Source organism: Apteryx mantelli, chromosome 1 (assembly GCF_036417845.1).
Source record: "Apteryx mantelli isolate bAptMan1 chromosome 1, bAptMan1.hap1, whole genome shotgun sequence".
In the NCBI taxonomy this organism is placed as follows: Eukaryota; Metazoa; Chordata; class Aves; order Apterygiformes; family Apterygidae; genus Apteryx; species Apteryx mantelli.
Window position 1 is genome coordinate 211329041 of NC_089978.1, and position 20315 is coordinate 211349355.

At 37.3% G+C, this 20315-nt stretch overlaps 1 protein-coding gene and 1 long non-coding RNA gene across 4 annotated transcripts in view; one reads left to right on the forward strand and one right to left on the reverse strand.

Moving 5' to 3' along the window:
• Nucleotides 1-20315, forward strand: part of LOC106485613 (uncharacterized) — a 540848-nt gene that overhangs the window by 407490 nt on the left and 113043 nt on the right. The window lies entirely within an intron of this gene.
• HGF (hepatocyte growth factor) overlaps nucleotides 1-20315 on the reverse strand; it is a 59830-nt gene that overhangs the window by 21779 nt on the left and 17736 nt on the right. Inside the window, exons 4-7 of one of the 3 annotated variants that reach the window (XM_067316839.1) lie at nucleotides 19803-19917; nucleotides 15106-15233; nucleotides 13625-13745; nucleotides 8528-8646 (exon numbers count right to left, since the gene is read on the reverse strand). In XM_067316839.1, the coding sequence (XP_067172940.1) occupies nucleotides 8528-8646; nucleotides 13625-13745; nucleotides 15106-15233; nucleotides 19803-19917 (483 nt within the window). Of the gene's footprint in view, nucleotides 1-8527; nucleotides 8647-13624; nucleotides 13746-15105; nucleotides 15249-19802; nucleotides 19918-20315 lie in introns of all 3 variants that reach the window. The other 2 variants (XM_067316838.1, XM_067316840.1) reach the window with 2 other exon arrangements.

Here is a 20315-nt window from a genome sequence, read left to right on the forward strand (position 1 = left end):
TTCACACTGTTAAACACGGTAATACATTTGCAAGACTAGAACCCTACTGATTTTCTCCAAAGAATTCCCAGAATATCCGTGATGGGAAAGCAAGCATAAGTTAATGAAAATTGATAAATCCTACTATTAAGTAATGCCCTAAATCCTCCCTGAAGCTTCGCTTTTTATGCTTCATGTAGTTAGAGAAAAAAATTGCCGAGCTTTTGGAAATCGAAGATTAGTATTCTCTACAGAGAGACAAATGTTTTAAAGACCAACAAATTCATCAGACTCGAGATCTTTTACAGATGTTGATATGCTCTGCATTCATCCTGGTGTGGGCTGTCTTGAACTAAATTCAGAAAAACAGTGGTTTCTGAAATGACTCATTCACTTGAAAGTCTTTTTTTAAATTTCTTATGCAATATCCATAATTGGAAATTATTTGCACAGATTTTGCATCAGATATATAAAAATGTACAAAACTAATCAGTCTGCAGTAAGATCAATGTCTCTACAATGTTCCCAAAACCTTACAACTTAATATTTTTTTAAGAAACTGTCAATCTGTTGGCAATTGCTATTGTTCACAAGACTAATTTTATTAATTACCCTACCAAGTATTTCTTGCCAGTAATAAGTATGCTAAAATTTTAAAATTACTTTTCTTCTAATGGTCCAGTGATTAGAACAATATTCACGCATTTTATTCATATTATGGTTAATTCATAGTAACCTCAGCCAGTTTTATGATCTTGCAAAGAAAATGAGTCTCAAAGAAACCAAATGTCATAACAGATGGGTTTGGACTATTTGTTTTCTAATCTTTTACATTATTGATCACTTCCATGTCAGATTGATAACATCAAGTTATGCAGTTGTATTATACATTTCTCTGTGCTGGAGAAAATTTCCCTTTTTCTCTTCATCTGGTTGATGTTTTTACATCAGTGGTTCATGGTCAAATTAATTTCCTGTCCTTCCTTCCCAAGGCACTTCATCTGCAAAGCTTGTCCTGTTTCAACGGGATTGTGAATTCCAAGCTCGCTCCAAAGGACATTGCTCTGGAAGTATCACAAACTGGCTTCTGCAGGCTGACAAACTACACCCTTTCTGGTGGAGTCATCAGAAGGACTTACGGCAAGTAGCTATATTTTTAGTCATTGTTATTCACTTTATAAATAACTGGACAACAAAAAGAGGAATGCATGCATATTATAGAAATATACAGTTGTATATTTCAGCTTTCCATCATCACTAATGTATGAAAACAAACTGGAAATCTATTCTAAGAGAGCTTTTAAGCTCATTAGACTGAACATCATAATACCACATTCAAGTGAATTATATTAACCTTTTCCAAAAATGTATGCATCACTTTTATTAAAAAATGAAACAGATATGGTTTGATATGGAATTTTCCAGATATGGAAAAAATGAGTCACCCACAATGATAAATTTCATCATACATAAAGCATCCTGACTGCATAATATTCCCTAACTGAATAAGGAATAAGTTCTAACCATAGAACTGTAGCAAAAAGTCTCCTTAAATAATAATAACATACAAAAATTCAGCTTAATACGAACTAAGATTATTTTATACACAATAAACCTTATATAAAGGGTTTAATTATACACAAGAAGTTAATATTTCAACTGTAATGAAATAGTATAATACACATACTCCATACTCAGTTATACTATTGAAAACATTTATGCACTTTTGCAGTAATGTAACTATTTTGTTAAAATCACAGTCCTGAAATAATTAATATACCAATTAATTTAAGTGAGGCCATAGAGTTATTTCTTAGCGTGTACCTTCTTGTCAAATATCTACAGATAAACAGCTCATCCCTAAACCTAACATCATGCATCTAGACACTGACCTCTATCTACAGATCAAATTTATCTCACTTTTATATACGTCAAAAAGCTCTGTTTAAAGAAGCATATAGCCAGACAAACTAAACTTTAACTTTAGCATGACTACTTGCACAAACAAGCCACTGTTAGGAGGCCTTATATTATAATGGCTAAGAATGAAATAGTCTCAGAATCCCCAATGCATGATGGATTAGCTACTACTACTTTGTGGCAGCTCTCAGTTACCATTATTCTAATAACATTTCAGTGATGAAAAGGATCACTAAAATATTAGTTTTTATTTGAATTAATAATGTAATTCTATAATTCAGAAAGTTCCACAGAACACTCCACAATTTTCTCGTGCTCTACAGCTTGCATTTTCTACAAACTTTTCATTTTTAAACTTGAAAATGAGACCCAAAAATATTTCTGACATTTAGCTCATTATGTTTCAGGAATTAACTGACCCCTAGTGCTTGTGGTCTCTGAAGCAACCTCTCCCATTCTGGCTGTTAAGTCTCAGAGAAGACCCAGAAATGGTCATAAAGCGCCCCAAAATCCTTTATTCAGGTGATGTTTTCCAAGAACAGGTGCTATGGGAATGGTCTCCCTTTTCTCTCTGTGACATGAAGGGTGGGCTGGATACACCAAGGGACACACAGCAGACCTCATCCGGCATTAGAGAGATGCTGTGCAGCACTGCAAACCATAGAGCAGTTGCCAAATTCAAAGAAGTGCCCAGGCTTAAGTGCCCTACAACTTAAATAGTTAACTTCACAGGTCACGTCCTTGAGACTCAGTACTCCTGTCATCCACACAGCTACCTCTCTAAGGTGCAATAACTCTGAGCACCAACACAAGGTATGCAGATCACTGGTGAAGGAGGGCCATAGCTCGGCTCCTGAGAGTGCACACACCAGTTCTCTTAAAAGGTGGACACAAGATGAAGATACATATCAGCAAGGCTGAATTCCTATCCTTATCCTAGCAATTCCCCTAAAATATAAATAATGAGCTGCAAGTCTTAGGGCTTCTTTCAATGAAAAAGCCATTATGAATTAAGTTAGAAGACAAATTTGAAGTTCAATAAGCAATCCTCACTATGTACTTTAACAGCACTTGGATTCCATATTAGAAGTTTCTTTTTTTGCTCAAGTTTAGCTTGTATAGTTCTAAACTGAGCAAAAAAACCACTCCTAAAGCAAGATCAAACAAAAATAGTATTATACAAAAAGTTCATTTATGATTTATTGATTAAATGCCAGTTTTTATTCCTACATATGAAACTTCATTATTAACAGAAGATTTTAGCAATTATCATCAGCATTTTGCTACTTTTGAACTTTGGTGTAATTTTTTTCTTTATTCTTTGCTCAAATAAATTTGGACAGCTGCTTAAGGATTTCCTATTAGAACAATATACACCTTCACACATTCACTATCAGGTCCCCAACCAAAATCCAACAATGCAAAGGTGTCCTATTTCCATAAAACTTTCCATATTATGATACCTCTAAATAAACAACTTTATTAATATGGGGCAGCTAATACATTCATAGATATTTGAGTAAAGAGATAAAAACATTATGTGTAATGCTAAAGATAGTCTCCTCAGTTCTGGTTCTCACAATAATGCCAGCATGAGGGAATCAGCAGGAGCTTTGAGTCATTTTTCCCCTGAAGAATTCTACAGCTGAAGGAACTAGTGAGGGTACTATTTCTATCTTTAACTTTAATGACCCAGAAGTAAATCCTGCCCCACTTTTAGGTCAATGGCAAAACTCCTACTGACTTAAATGAAGGCAGGGATTTTGCTTGAGTATTCATGTTCTTTCATGGTAATACTAGCTATACATTTTTGGAAAAAAACATAGAATGGAAAACATGGTCCTAAATGACTTCACCAAGAAAAATTCTACTTTTACTTATATAGATACCATCTCTTTCCTAGGGTGTCAGTTAATGAAGGAAAATGTGCCCTGATTTTTAATGAACGATCATATAAGGTAGATTTTGAAAGAAAAGGGGTACCTAACCCCATGAAGGAGCTCTTCTAAAAACAGCAAATTACACATTGAACATGATCCATGCGATCCTTCAAATGCCAGTGAGAGACTAGAGTGACTAGATTATGTTGAGGAACATAGGGTGGCCTAAAACCTGCACACCTACCGCTCATTTGTCCTGCAACACAGAGAGAGATTTCAAAATTGTACCAATCTGTATAACTAATCTTTAAATCCAAATAATTTTTGGATTTAATCCGTTCAAAATCTTGATCTGAATCCAAATTTTTACCATTAGGCTTACCTGCAGGTTCAGTGGACCTCTTACATCTCAATTTAAAAATGATGATAGAAATGAGGAAAAGGATCTGAAAAAGATCTTTTATGAGGAAATCTAAAATAATGCAGTTACATACACAACAATTGCTAGACCTCTGCTATGCTTCATTGTAAAGTGAGATGGCAGGTAACACTTTATCAACTACTATCAGCCTCTTCTCACTGACTGCATTCTATAAACATCTTTATTTTATGTAAATATTAAACTGAACGACACTTTTATTTGTTTACATACTTTGATTCAACAAATAACTCTTAAATCAGAACTTCATATTCAAATGGGCAGTTGAAATCTCTGCTTCTAAAAGTTGAGTAATGCAATATTGGGAAGACAAGACGGATAGTCTTCACCTTCCCAAACGCTTTAGGTGCACTACCACATTTCATTTTATGTCCAGATTTTCAGTTTTGCTGTCTTTTTATCCCCCTCTTTGGCTCTCTCCCATCAAATCCCCTTAAGGGATTCTCTCAGCTCTTTTTAGGTCTCTGGTCACCCCCGGCTACTGCCCACAAGTACTGACAGCAAGTGGGAAATCCATAGTAAAATCAGCTGGGAATGCTGGAAATCAGATAGGCAGCAAAAAAAACACTGTCCTTGACAAAATAATCTCATGTAGCTCTGCAGCTCTCAAATGGCTGACACAGACAGCTTCCTGCCTTCTGGGCCTCAACACCTCTCTCCTCTACAGCTCTTTCATAGTCCTGCTGCTAACTATATCCTTTTTTCTTTTTTTTTTCTTTCTTTTTTTTCTAAGCAGATATCATCTCCCCATTCCTATCTTCCCCACAGTCCATATCATCATCCATGCCAAAGTAATAGTCATTTTCTTTTTCACGTTTGCTATCACTGCTTCCATTTCTTCATTTCATCCTACACTTCTTATTGCTGTTTTAGTTGTCCTTTTATCCTCTCTTCTAACTAAAAATTATCTCAAGCCAAAACCACAGACACATATGTGAGCAACTTCAAACCAGTCCTGGGGTCCCTGAAGTCTTAATCCAGATCCAATTTTTGCAGCTTGAGCCATCTCTAATCCCTAATTGCTCCTGTCATCTCTTTCTCACAGCTCTGGCTGTAAGCCACCATGTTTTATGCTGCCTTCTGTGCTTGGAAGTAAAGTTACAATGCCCTCCTGTCTCCTCAATCTTAGAAACATATTTATTTTCTGAATGCTTCCTTCCACTGACTTTTTTGCCTAAAATTTTGTATATGAGCTGTTGTCAGCATTTTGGCTATAGAGTGTACTGGCACTCATGACATGTAGCAAAAGCCACAAACAGCATGTTGCCTTGTGGTCAGTCCCCTGAAGAGAGGACACCTACGTTTTTGTACATGATCCAAGGACTTCGGATTCACAGAGTACTTTTTCTAATTAATATTTCTTGTAAAATATATAAACAGTCCTCAGGGTAGGAATTAAAAACCTATGTGAGAATCCAAACCACAAAGCTGTAAAGACATACAACTCATGATGCTCTCTTTTTATGATACTGAATTTGCACAGAGTTGCAGCTTCAAAAAACAGAGTAGCCACCGAAACCCAGAACGGTCTTTGGGATCCCCACTAGGAGGTGGGAAACATACTTTCTGCTTGAAGAGCAAAGAAAGAATTTACACTTAATACTGTCAACTTTTTCCTGAAAAAGTCTTTCATCACAACATTAAAACCATTACCATGTTTTGTTTTGTTTTGTTTTTCCCTTTATTAATTTTACTGATTCCAGTATTGGGATTACTTTTTCTTCAGGACTCTAATATAATTGTGACTCATGTAGACAGACATGACATTGCAGTAGTTTGCAAGAGATCTCACAGCCAATGATTTTATAAAACTTAGGTCAGGCTGTAAATGCTGGGAGTTACATGGACTATAAGCTTACGTGACCAACAAAGCCAGATGTGAATCCTCAGAACACTGACACATCAGCTCAGGAAATGCCAAAGGATAAAGGTTTATAAAAGTTGTATTTGCGAAACAGTCAGTTGTAAGGGAGGAATATTTTTATTTTAGTAATAAAATCACTTCCAGCAGGGGAAAAGAATCACCCCATTATAATATATACATATGATTCATGTGTTTCACCCCATTATAATATATACATATGATTCATGTGTTATCTACTGTTTAAAGAGATGTAGGAAGCACAGCTTAGTAAGAAAAAAAAAAACAAACAACCCCAAATTAACAAATTAATTAACAGATTTGAAAGACAATTCAATTATATCACTGCACTAGACTATGTTCTTAATGGGGAAAAGTTAAACTTAAATGTTCACATTACCAAAAGCTCCAGATATGATTATGTGAATTAGTATTGTAGTTCACTGGAAAGACTTTCAGCACGGCATGACCTAATGGGTGTCTGACACAGAGCAAGCACTGATGTCCTGTTAAGAGTTTTCTGTCTCTGCAGGACCTAATTACAGACATTACCCAAAGTGGCAAATTTTCCTAACTTTTTACAATGAAATAATTTTGCTAATTTTAACTACTTGACACTGGATTTACAATGAAATATGTTAGTGCAGAGATAGCCCAATTACTCCCCATCAGGGAGTACATGAAGAATATCTGTACTCAGCCTTTGGATTTCTAGCAAGTGACTACCCAATAGGAGGTGACAGACACCTCAAGACATTATAGTGACCTAAACCAAGCATAAGAAAGGAGAGAGTATTCTGACCTATTGATAGCAGAAATGGAAAACACTGTGTGTTTTGGTTTGATAAGAATCCCAAAGTGAAGATGAAGAATCCCATTCTTACCCCTCTAGGTAGCCCACTTGCTTGTATATAATGGTTCATGTTGGAGCCATTCCCTCTTCTCTCCTTCCTATATATATATATGTATATCTCCAAGCATTATAGGAAAATTACTGAGTTACTTAATGGAAGCATACTTTTCATAAGATCCACAACTGTCTCTATTTTCACTAGATTTGAACCACCCTAATAATGGTTTATCTTGGTTCAAACAAACCAGTCAACCAACCAACTAACCAAAAAAACAGATAACCAACACAAAAAAGAAAACTCTGAAAATTTAAGAAAACTCATTAAAATCAACTTCTTTCTCTTATCTTTCTTTTTCCATTTCTTTTTCTTTTTTGAATTCGCATGTAAATTAACTTCCAGATGAACTTAAAAAAAGATTCTTTTCAATAAATCTATTCCCTTTCTCTATTCTCCTCCTAGGAGAGCCAAATGAATTTAACAATGGCATAAGCCTACTGAAGTCACACTTTGATCTAGATGGAAAACAGAATGTTTAATTTCTTTTTTTTTTAAGCACGTAATTTCAGTCAAAATTGGAGAACAACAAAGAAATTTGTAGTTTCCCAAATTTTGCTGATCTAAGAGCAGTTGACTTTTTCATGGCCTCAACAGCTAATAGCAAATTCTGAGTTTCATAGAGCAGTTTCAGAAGGTTCCTCTTGCCTCTACTTCATGACAAATCCAAAAATACCTTTTCTTGCCTCTCAGCTCTGCCACAGGGCTGGGGCACGAGGAGCAGACAGACTCCTACTGCAGGGATTCTGTCAAAACCTTGTGTTCAGAAATTGTGTTTGATCCCAGGAATGTTTTTAACAAAATGTTTTGAGTTCAGCAAATGAGGAAAACTCACGAGGTATTAGAAGAAGACAGCCTTTAATTTTGTGTTTACATATTGGTCCTTTCACAGGATTGCAGCTCATTAAGCGCACAGAATCCACAAAGCTCCAAATCTGTCAGTGAGAAGGGAAGGAGATAGCAGAGGAGACAATCACCTGTTGATCCCACATCTCATTTGTTACACAGGTTACTAGCTGCAAATGAGGCGAGGAATTTCAAGGATGCAAATCTTGGTTTCCTCATTAATACATTTTCCTGCAAAACTGAATACTACCATCTGCCTCTGCCACTGTGTTCCCATGAAACAGCAGAAGAACTAATTCTCCCAAGTTTTCAAAAGATGTTCAATATTTTTTCCTTCCTCACTCTCCCTTTATTGTTCATTTAAGAAACCTAGTTTTCAGGACAAGAGAGCATTCAGAGCTACAACTGCAGTTAGCTCCTGCTCCTAGTGCCTGCTGAGCTTTGAATATAAAACATGCCATGAAATGGTAAATACTCTAAAAAATCTGACCTACAGCTGTGTCCAGAGTGGATGTCCAATATCTGTATACCCTGATACCACTTGGATACAATTCCCCATCTGGGGGTTGACATGGGAACAGTTCAATGGAGACAACAAAAGCCACCATCTTGCAGTTGTGGTATGAAATAAATTAATTGCTTGTGTCCACATTTTGGAAAGGAAAAGGAAGTAATAAATTTTGCTTGAACTCACCACACATTTTAATTGCACAGAACTCCCAGGGAGTGTTAGGGTCAAGAGTGTAGCACCATGGTCTCAGCTTGCCATCAGGATTGCGGCAGTAATTATCATCAAAGCCCTTGTCAGGATATCTGCAAACCACAGCAAGAAACGTGTCAAGCAAGTCTTCCTGGCAATACTACACAGGCATGTACAAGGTATGCAAAGGACAGTCTTCAGCAGAGGCAAATGAGAACCAGCTCCTCTTAACCTGTGGTCTGATCCCAAGAGCTGGACTCAGACAAGTTTTAATGCTATTAGAAAGTTACTAACATAAAATCTCCTTGCAAGCATGCAGCAGAATCAGGCCTCCACAGAGGGGATCCCCTGCTGTGTTAATGCACAGGCCACCGGATGGGGTAACTCTGCTAATTGCTAAACTCTTGCTCTCGTGTCTGTCAACTGATGGCCAGACTCTAAAGCCACTCATTTTTTTCAAACAGCCCAATTAAGTGTGCATTATATAAACACTGCCAGGCAGCTGGACTCATTAAGAAAACAGGTTCTTTAGTGCAACAGCCCTGGGTTCAAACTGGAAGCTGTTTTGAATAGCTTTGTTACTAATGATAGCTCCATTTTCATAATAGAACTCATTCTAGGTCGTGCCCTCATTTCCAGCATTGGGGGGGAGGGGGGGAGAAAAAAGAAACTTCCGTCTCCCTTCATCTCAGCAAGGTTTAAAACTATTGTGCCATTTAATTGTTTCCACCTTCCTACTGCCATTACCAGGCAGTCAGGCAGAGGTTCAAGACAAGGATACTCTTTTTGTCTAAATGAGCCATATGAGCAACTAAAAACTTGAAAAGTAGAAGATAAATGCATACTTTTTTTTTTCTTCTGATGAATACAAATTGTCTTGGTTTTCCATTTCTATCAAAACATGTTTGGAAAAGAAACAAAAAAATAGATTTGCCCCTGAGGGAATCATGAAAAGTTTGTAAGAGAACAAAGTTAACTACCTGGGAACCTGAACACATTTACAACTGCAAGCAGATGTGCTTCTTGCAAGCAGAGGAAAATATGATTTAGAAGCATGTGTTTTTGCTAGGATGCTTTTTCTATCACACATTCATCCCAATGTCTGATTGTACATTTAGAATTTGATCTCCTATTGCTTGGGAAAAATCAGGCTCCTTCATGTATATGAGGGACAGGAAATGCGTTACAGTTTTTAAAGTAGAATTCAAAAGAAATCCAAGGAGAAACCTCACAAAAATTAGAATTCAAGGGCAGTTGAGAATGTGATAGTTTCAGATCTAGCAGCACTAGCAAGTGCACTTCTCTGTTACCAGTTCTTCTATAACTCCATTTTCTGCTAGGTAAGAGGGAAACTGTAAGGGGTCAGACTGTGTGCAAGAATTCCACAAGCAAACACTTTGTGGACTAGCAATGGGGCAGAAAATGAGCTGGCTTTGCACAGAAGTTGGCAGTGATGGGCTTTGAAGTCAGCAGCACCTGTGCCATGTCATGTAGCACTGGAGAAGCCATGGCACTACCCAGTAACCAGGTGAGCTCAATGGTTGGGTCCGTGCGGTTTTTATCTCCCATATCAATGGGATATGAAAATAATTCACTTTTTAGAAGGCAAATATCTTGCATAGCACTGAGTGATATATCCTCAGCATTGTATGTAAGTATGCATTCTGCCAAATTATTTTATTATTTATTATTTATTTATTATTATTTTTATTATTATTTATTAGCTGAAACTTAAGCATAGGCATGACAATTCTTCGAGGATCAAGCTTTGACCATCTTCATTGAATGGAGTAGTATCCATGAACTCTCTTTATCACCTGTTATATCTATGTGCCCTTTAAGCAATTCAGCATGAAAAATAGATTAGTGGATAGCTGGTGTGGCGCAAGGTTCAAAATTGATATGAATGTTCTAAGTTCAGGCAGGGAAAGAAGTCCCTCTGGAGTCCTCTCATGCATGCAAACAGAACAGTAGCCCCTCAGTATAGAAAAGGGCCAACTAACACTTTTAAATCCACAAATATTAGGGGTAAGATGAACAATGAGACTTCAAATTGTTCTCAGCAGTGAGACTGTGGAGAACTCTCTGAGAGCCTGGTCCATTTGCTCTGAATATTCCTTCCTGTCAATACATTCAGGCCCAAATCTAGTCCTTGAACCCAATAAAGAGTGCTCAGTTACCAAGATCTTTCATAACTCTATACATTTCTTTCTTTCTTTCTTTCTTTCTTTCTTTCTTTCTTTCTTTCTTTCTTTCTCTTTCTTTCTTTCTTTCTTTCTTTTCTTTCTTTCTTTCTTTCTTTCTTTTCTCTCCTTGAAACAGCAGTAGCTGTACTTCACTGCAGAAACTGAAATGAATCATTAAGATATACATCTGGTGTCGAAATCAAGAGGGTTTTTTTTTTCTGCTTCTAGGAAAAAAAAAAGAGTTAGACAAAGAGATAACATTTATTCTCTTTAAAGAGACAGACACTGATCTCTAGCTCTGCTGGGACTAACCTGAAATTTAGCATTTGAAATTCATACTTCACAAATATTTTTTTTCCCTCCTTTTTGTTCTAAAAGATATTCAGGACTGCAAACCTGATTTTACATAAAATATTTTTTTTATACCAGAGATATAAAAAGGCATATTTTAATAAAAAGATACCTACAGATATTAAACTGTTGCATTACATTTCATCCTTGTTTTGTTCCAAGCAATAACAGCCTATATCCACAATGCGTTTGATTTTGAGTAGAAAATATGAGTGTAGGAGGAGAGAACTGCTGTTTCTCCATGCCCTTCTATGACTCTCTAAGCCATTCTCCTCAGTGGTCTTCTTCCCACACCTAGGCAAAATCCTGACAGTGAAGAGCACTAGGGAATCAGAGCTTCAGAATACAGTTCTGCATCCACTAATAGCTAAAAATTCATCATAGCTGTTGTTTTGGGAGGGTTCCACCGCTAGCTCTAGTCACATGTAAGTAAACAGCAATTATCAATTTTCTTCAGTAATTGACCTCTGAAGGGAAGAAATCTGGAATGATTCACTGAGATGACAAAAGGGAAAAGGGAGATGTATTCACCCTGGGCTGAAAGTATTCACAGAACAGTTGAGGTTGCAAAAGACCTCTGGAGATCATCTAGTCCAACACCCTGCTGTCCAGCAGCAGGTAGATTGTGGAGCTTTTGAAAAGATTAGTGGTTTTACGTCTTCTTCCATCACAACAATTAATGAATCCATTAATACAAATAGGGTTACATCTGCCCAGCTGTACTAGCCCTTCCTGGTTTCCAAGCAATTCACGTTACCACTTGATAATACAGTGAGCCCATATTTATAAGCCTCCCTGGAGACTGCTTTACTTTAATGGATCATTTGTTCCAGACCTCCTCTCTTATTTACAACTTAAACACTATATAAAAAAAATTAAAAAAAGTAAAAAATAAGAGCTAATGTAATCAAAGTATAATTGCCCTACCTTTGGTGACCATTCCATGAAGTTAATTAAGACCAGTGTATTAGAAATACCCTCAACACCAGTTAAATTTATGAAAGTATACACAGATCAATATAATCTGTATGGGTTGATTTTTAATAACAAAGCATTTTTTTTAAGTTTGAAAATTCTCAAGAAGAAATTTTTTGAAGGAAAACTTTTAAGAAGATGATCATTACTGAGACTGCAGCTAGTCCTGAAAGTCATTTTGTGAACAAAACAAAATTAAAAGAAAAAAAGAATTTTCCTAATGACAGTAAAATGATTACTGATTGTACTCAAAAGCTCTATAAATGTTTAATTGCTAAGGAACAAAATTCTTTTTGTGAGTTATTCTAGACTGCACAGCAAGTCCATGGCAAAACTCAGAAACAGATTGTCTTCAGTCTCAGTCTGCTAGTAGGAAGTATTTATTGTAGCAGAACTATGGGAGAGCCTGCTATTCTTCATGGAGCAGATCATATGAGTCAAAGAGGAGAAAGATATCACATAAACTCCAGAATTACAGATCCTTAATATTTTGCTTAATAATCAAATTTTCTAAAATCTACAAATACCATACTTCTGAGTATAAAAATTAGGATTTTACTGGAGTACTTCAAAATTTATGAATGTACTTTCAGAGAAAGGTCTTAAACATTCTAAGATTACTGATTCTTGCAGTCTTTCTCTGAGGCAGCTTAACTGTATTCAATCAATTTCATAAATGGAGCTAATCCAAAATACAGAACTAAAACCGAAATGAAACCTTAGTCCGGTTTAAGAGAGACAAAAAGGCACTCCTGTGTGGCCTAAACCCACACACAGAATCCTTCCAGAAGGGAGTGTTATAGATGACCCTTTGTAGTTGGATGAATTCTACCCTCCAGGGCAAATCCTAACTGGACTGCAATTTGCTATTTCTGACTCATCTTCTGGCATTATACACCTATGTCTAAATTAAAAAGAAAAAAGAAAAAAAAAAAGACTAAGCCCTAAATCCATGTCTATAAAATGCTAAACTTAATTATGAATTGTTTTTCCAGTCTGGGGAAAAAAAAAAAAGCAACGATATGTTTAATATTTTGGGCAAACAGACTGGATACTTAAACATGTTTGCAACAGAAGACCAGCTACAGCTTTAAAGCTATTCCCTCTTTCAGAAATGAACATACTCTGACTTGTTAATGTTGCAAGTTTAATCTCACTGAATTTGTTAAGAACATGTTAATGTCAAACAGGCAACTTTTAATTACTATTTACTTTATCATTATATTAAGGTATTTTAAGCTGACTGAAGCTGTATAATAACATACAGAGAAATGTCCAGAGGTGATGGTGCTAGAGAGGAAATTTTGATCAACTAATGAAGCACATGTACTTCATGATACACCAGAGCCATGGGATGTAGCCACAGCTGTACAGAACAGTCCCCAGCCCCTGTCCCACATCTGCATCATGGCTGTAGCCAGCCTGCACCCACCAGGGGCCAGATCCTCAGACAACAAAAATTGGTAAACTCCATTAATTTTGGTTGAGCTAATGTTCATTTAGCCCAGCTGGTTCCAGCATATGTGTAATTTTCAAATGATAACTGTGTGGATTGGTTTGGCAGTGAGGAGGGGGTTACCTCTCCGGACGAAATTTGTGCTTGTGTGGCCTCTGAAGATCCCAGCGCTGACACTCCTTGCCCGACTCAGTGTGGTCCATTGGTCCTCTGTAACTTTCTCCGTTACAGGTCATGCATTCAACTGGGGGGGGGGGGGGGGGAAGTATTAGTCATTTATAAGGCTGGTGATTCCCAGCATAAAAGAAGCTCATGTTATAAATTGAAAGCAACCTAGAGAATTGTAAAGTAAAAGTTTAAGTCCAGAATAATGGTTGCATCACAAATTTAAGGAAGTACAGTCTGTCTCTTTAAGTTCCCAGCACTTTCAGCTACATATGATGCTGTTTGTTTTTGAAACTAATTCTTGGCAGCTTAAACTACGATACATTTTCAGCCTTGGTTTGAGAAAGGGAATGGTGGGCAAAAGCTACTGAAGTGATTAGAAATCACTGTTGTGCAAAATGTGCTACATAATTTAGGATGAGAGGTCTTAAAATATGAAATAAATATGCTATAATTAGCTGTAGACAAATTTCTCAAGTGCCTTCCCTCAATTAAACTAATTGTAATTAAATATCACTTAGAAAATTCTAACTTATGCAATTACAAAACTCAATCTTCAGTCAAACCATCCACTACCAAAGTCTTGATCCCACAGTGTACTTCAGGTTTTATCCCATTTGAAGCTCAGTTAAATTGATCTTTAAATGTTATCTCTTAATAGATTTTCCAGCTCCCTGTAAATCTTTATTTTCCTCCCTCCTTCCATTCCCTTTTCTTTTCCCACCACTGCACAGCTATTACACACAACACATTAGCTAGAAAATCAAAGGTCTCCGATCCTGAGAATTTGAAAGAGTTGATTGACTGGAACTGAATAGGCTGATTAGCAAGATATAAAAGCTTAGTTTTGAGGTTAACAGGAAATAAAAGTCAACAAACATGATGGTGCACATTAAATGCCATTGTTCAGCTTCTGCAACTTGTAAGTAGGATGGGACTGGATTTGTAAAAACATTTGCTTATTTAAAGTATCCATTTGAAAGACAAAGCACGTGTTTAGTATGAGCACTTGTCCTCTAATTCAGTATCAATATTTTCATGATAATGCAGAAAAGTTGATTTTACCATGGCACAACACTAGAAGATTTTATCAAGTAGCAATGCGGAAGTGGTTAATGAATTCACTATAGACTAGACAGTGAAGAAACGGGTCTCGTTTGTGTGATCAGCACAGCTTCATTGTTCCAGTTTCTCTGTGATCTGAAAGTTGATGGGCCTGAAAGTTTTTTCAAGTTTTCCAGATGTATTAAAATATATAAAAAGATTTCTCTTTCTCTAACAACTTTGCTTTTCTTGCTAAAAGAGTCATTCTTGCTGGGAAATCACCTATTCTTTGCTTCAAAGTCCATGTGTGAGTGTCACTAAAACTAAAAAAAGTTTCTTGTCCCTGCTTTTGATACAGAAAACATAAGTTTACAGTGCGAGCCAGGCCACATTACCTTCTGAACAGAGGGGGATGTCGCAGACTTCGTGGCGCATCTCTGGGCTGGTGGTGAAACACCACGGCCCTCCCTCTTCCCCTCGGGGGTTTCGACAGTAGTTTTCCCTCAGGTCTTTACCCCGATAGCTCGAAGGCAAAAAGCTAGTTTTAAAATGACAATCATTACAGTATAAGAGCATGCAAACTTCAGCGTTAATCATACTATTTTCATAAACAGTTAAAAGCAATCACGTTTCTGCTTGCTTCTCCCTCCACCCTGCCTACACAAAAGCACACACCCAAATATCTGTTCATACACAAATACACATCTTCAGTCGGGATTACTCAATCAATGGCCAAAGCCTGCGACAATTCATCTGGCCCGTAGCTTGCTCCAGCAAGTTTTACTCCCATCCCTTGGGCACTTGAGAGCCAGCGATCATCTACGGGGCCGGAGGCAGGAGCACACTCCCTGCCAGCCCTCGCTGCTCTCCTTCACCAGCATGCAACTGCTCGCACGGCACTGGGAAATGCGCACAGATGTCTCAGCCTGGTTTTTCGTATGCAGCCCGGCCACATATAGCGGGATGCACATATTGCTGTGCATCTATTGCATATGGCAGAAAAGCCCCTTCCCCGTCCCTGAGCAGAGAGCGGCCAGTGCTGAGCGTGGGGACACACTCATCACTCCCAGCCACCGGCTCTCTGAGGGGGCAAGGAAGGGTTTAGCGGCATGCAGGGACTTCCGTGGGCACAGCCAGCCCAACACCATGCACGCACATGAGAGCCCGTAGCGTCACGGGAGAGCGCGACCGAGCTGCCTGGCACTGCTGGAAACCATACACTGTTTTGCATTTCAGCATAAGAATTGCCCCAGATCCCGCTTTCGCTGCCTGGATTCATGTTCCACCACAAGCCCCGCTGTTGTCACCCTGAGGGTCCGCACTCATCACTGCTATCAAACAAATTAGGTCATTTAATAGCAACCTTGCTGACTAAACTCAATTCATCATTTCATTACATTTTATGTATCTAAACAAAGATCTCTTGCTTTTGGTGTAAGGGGCTACCAAATAACAATATCCCTTAGCATTTTCCCCTTGGATTTGGGGTTCTCAGGCCCAAGCTAGAGCACCTGTTTTTCTTTAGGGATTGAATAGAAATGCTTGCTGATATGTTATTTTTGGCCTATAATGCATTTTCACTATGATATTTTGCTGCCTATGGCCAGTTCGTCAAATATGAACACTCCAGGGCCAAGGTTTTGTCTCTTTATGTATTCTGTCTATAAAATTATGTTCTTACCTCTAATGACACCCCCCCACACATATACACACACAGATATACATATATATAGACAGCTGTATGTATGCATGTGTTTTTATACATAAAAATAGTAATAGCTATTTTCCCCCTTGAACTGCAGAATAGCTAACTCCCTACGAAGGAGCCCGATCCCAGAGCTGGCTCACTTTTCCCTTGCTGCAAGAGCTCATCGCCACAGTCTGCATATTGCAGACATAACCAGTGTCACATCCACAGCGGTTTCATTGCAGTGGTGCTTAAACTAAGTCTCTACAGTGAAAAAACACACTAAATTTAGCATTGTGCTCAGTTCCATGAAGAACTTTTGGGGGCGAGGGGCTAATTGAAAAGTTGGGGGAAACACATAAGGATCATGCAAAACTTGCAATTCAGCTTAATAAACTAATTTCCTTTTTAAGCTTTTAAAAAATTGTTCCAGTTTTTTCTTCAATATGTTTAAATTCTGACTGAAATATCACAAATAAAGCAGAATTTTTATCCCGAAAAGCCCATTAATTTATTCTGGGTTTCTTTTCTTTTTTTTTGATCGTCAAAGGAATTCAAACACATCTATATTTTGGTAAAGTAAAAGGTATAAAATTTCACCTAACTTGCTTTAGAAGAATGTATACATTTTTAGCTCAGGAAACTGAACTAAGCACTTGGAACAGTCTTTATACACAAGCACTGATATAATTTATATACAAAATCACAACAGACATGTATGGTTCCTGCTCTCCTTGGCAAATTCTATGTTATGAATGAATTAAAAAAAACAACAGAAAACTCCTACATGTGACATTTTGATCATGTTTTATTCTAGTTAATGAAATCTTTGAACTAACTGAAGTGGAAAATACCTCTGTTAATCACATTGTGGTTTTAGTCAAGGCACTGTGGAAGCAGTACTTAAAAGTGATTTTTCTTATTTTTGGTCCTCGAAGAGAATAAATTTTCTGTCATTACTATTGCCCATGAAATTGTTGCTTCTGTTTTTCCTTTATAGTCTTAAAATATAAATCTCTCAAAATATTTTAGCTAAAGGCAGCTGGGCAAACTTTTCTGATGGGGCATTACAACTTGTGTACGTGTTAATGTGGTATCTCACTGAACGTTAGAAAATTTTATTTTCCTGCTGGAAAATCTTTCTGCTCAGATATGATGATCATCAGAAAATATAGGAAAAAGTGATCACAAAGTACCTTAGATATGCTGTCAGACCAATAAAAACGTAATAAGTCTTTCTTAATTAAAAGCATGAGAGACTCAAGATAGATCAGATATATAAATGGCTTCAACAGGTACTGAAGCAACATTCTTGGGAGAGGAAAAGATGAGACGTAGAAAAGACACACCCAGAAATGTAGAAAAGAGCCACTCCTAAGAAAGTATACTAGTTTAGCTCCACTATATTAGCTCAGGAAAGAAGAAGAAAGCCAGAAATTCATGCCAGTAAGAGTAATGGCAAAAGCAGATTCAACCACAGCAAAAGTCACTGTGAAACTCGAAAAAAGTTTGCAGGGTATCGTTCTACTCTTTGAGCCTCTTTCTTTGACACTTTTTATATTGGCCTTAGCCTTCTAGATAATAAACTCTGAAGAGCACAAAAATGTATCTTGCAATCTGTACTAGGATGGAGACTAAAGAATGGAATCCCAAGTTCAAATGGGAATCTTCTGGTTCTACTGGAATACTAATTAATTAAAAAACATAAGTTGCTAAATCTTAAGAGAAATTTAAAGTCTGAAGTTATTTCTAATTTTGCTTGCAAGATTGTGAAAAATAAGTAAAGTACATTTCTTCCTTGAATATGCAAAAGGAGTTTATTTTCCAAATGGCATTTTGTGATAATCAGATGTTGAGAAAAACTGACCGAAAAATCTAAGCCTTTCATTCTAATAAGTTCCAAACACACCACTACTGTTTGCTTCTTCCCATTTCCCTCATGTCTCTGATGATGAAATTGTATTTTCTGATGTTGAAAAACAAAATTAGCATGCAGCCACCTCATTTAACCAGTGACCTTTCAAAAATTAAACTTATTGTGCAAGGCAGGAGAAAAGTCATTCTCATAAAATGCATCGTAGAAGAGTGGCTGTCCAAATTTATTAGATAAAGCTGTGTATGTTATATATTAAAAATTCAATATAGTGATACATAATATATACTCATACACATCTTTCTCTTATTATATAAAAACACATATATATCATATAAAATCAGATGCGCATTCCTGGTTAGGCAGTAGTTACTGAGAATTCTTTCACTTATAAAAGATGAGAATTGTATAATACTTCAAGGTGCAGAGACTCAGGAGGCCATTGCAGGGTGAGCTGATGACATTTAGCATATGTTCACAATTAAGCACAGCTCTGGTCCCACTCTGAAAATCAGACTCACTACCATGTATATTATGAGCCATCAAGCCCACATTTTGGGCTGCCTGAGGCTCAGCTCTGTACCACATTGCACAAAGAGAGAACCAAAGTATCCTTTGCCCTTTTAATGTTGTTCCAAGCTCTTATTTTGCACTCTGGATAGATTTGGTCTGGACAAGCCTGAGCAGTGTATAGCCCAGTTCCTCACTAGCGATCTCCAGCCTGGCTCTTCCTAACCAAGTGTTGATGCTGTGAGTCAAGAGTGAAAGTCAGCAGCGCGGATGGGAGGCTTGGGGGTGAGAGGACTCGTGAGGCTACTCTGGACCCTGTCCTCAGTGAAGATATGGTCTCAGTTCCTCTCTATCAGGCCTTAAACTCAAAAGTGAAGTCCCACACCTGCTCCATCTCCCTTGAGTTATTGCTTGCATGATCTGAAGGAAAGGATTTCATTCATCTGCTTAGTCCTTTCTTTGTACTTGCCACTTATTCAAAGTGCTTTATAAAGTTTGAAATATGCCATAAATAATAGCAAATGAATAGTACCTATGCAAAGTATAGCAACAAAAATCATATATGAATCAAATAGGTGAACCAATATCCCTAGCTTCCTATACTGCATTTTTAAAAAAGACATATTTCCTGGGAGTCAATTAGGAAACAGCGATAACTTTCCAGACCCCAAGCTGAAGTAACACAACTGTTTTGCTACTGCCAGGAGCTGAGAGATCAAAAGGATATAAAGAGAAAAAAAGAAAAAAAAGTGGGGGGAAAAAAAAGGAGAAAAAAAAGAGGAAGGGGTCCAGACATGCATGCTGGCATTAAGAGAGACCTCTTTGGAGAAAGCTTGAGAAGGTAAGGATTTTCTAGGATCTGGAGAATGGCAGCTCTTGGGGAAAGGCAAACATACACCTAAGAGATTTGGTTGGTCAAGGTCAGTTTTCTCATAAACTCTTTGTCTGCTAGTAAGTCAAACTGTACTCTGTGAGAGCTCTGGCAGCACCAGTTATGGTTGTCTCTGCTGCTGAACGCTTACCTGTGCTCGTGGGGGATCATGGAATTCCAGGCCTGGCACTGGATCCCGCTTTTGGTAACAGATATCGTCCCTTTGTAGTTCGCGCCTTTTCCGATGATACAATTCCTGACATAGTCTATTGAAAGAAAAGGGGCAAAAATTAGGAGTTTGGCTAAATGTTTTCTCAATTTGTCTAGCTCATCCACAGTTTTTAAATAATAATAATAATAAAAAATACTTCTGATAGTCTTTATAGATATCATGATTCAAAATATTGTTTCATTTTCCATGTGCATTCTTGTTTCCTTTTTTAAAAAAACATTAATCAGTAACTTGACCTAAAAAGCTACTGAAAATGCTACTAAAAGTCCATGATTAAGAACTTAACTCCTACACACATTAGTGAGGTAATTAAAAACAATATTAAGTCAATACCAATAATTCATATGATTGAGCTTTTAATCAGTATACTGAAGTAGCAATTCAGACTAGTACAAGTGATGAGAGGCAGATATATAGGTTGAAAAACTGAGG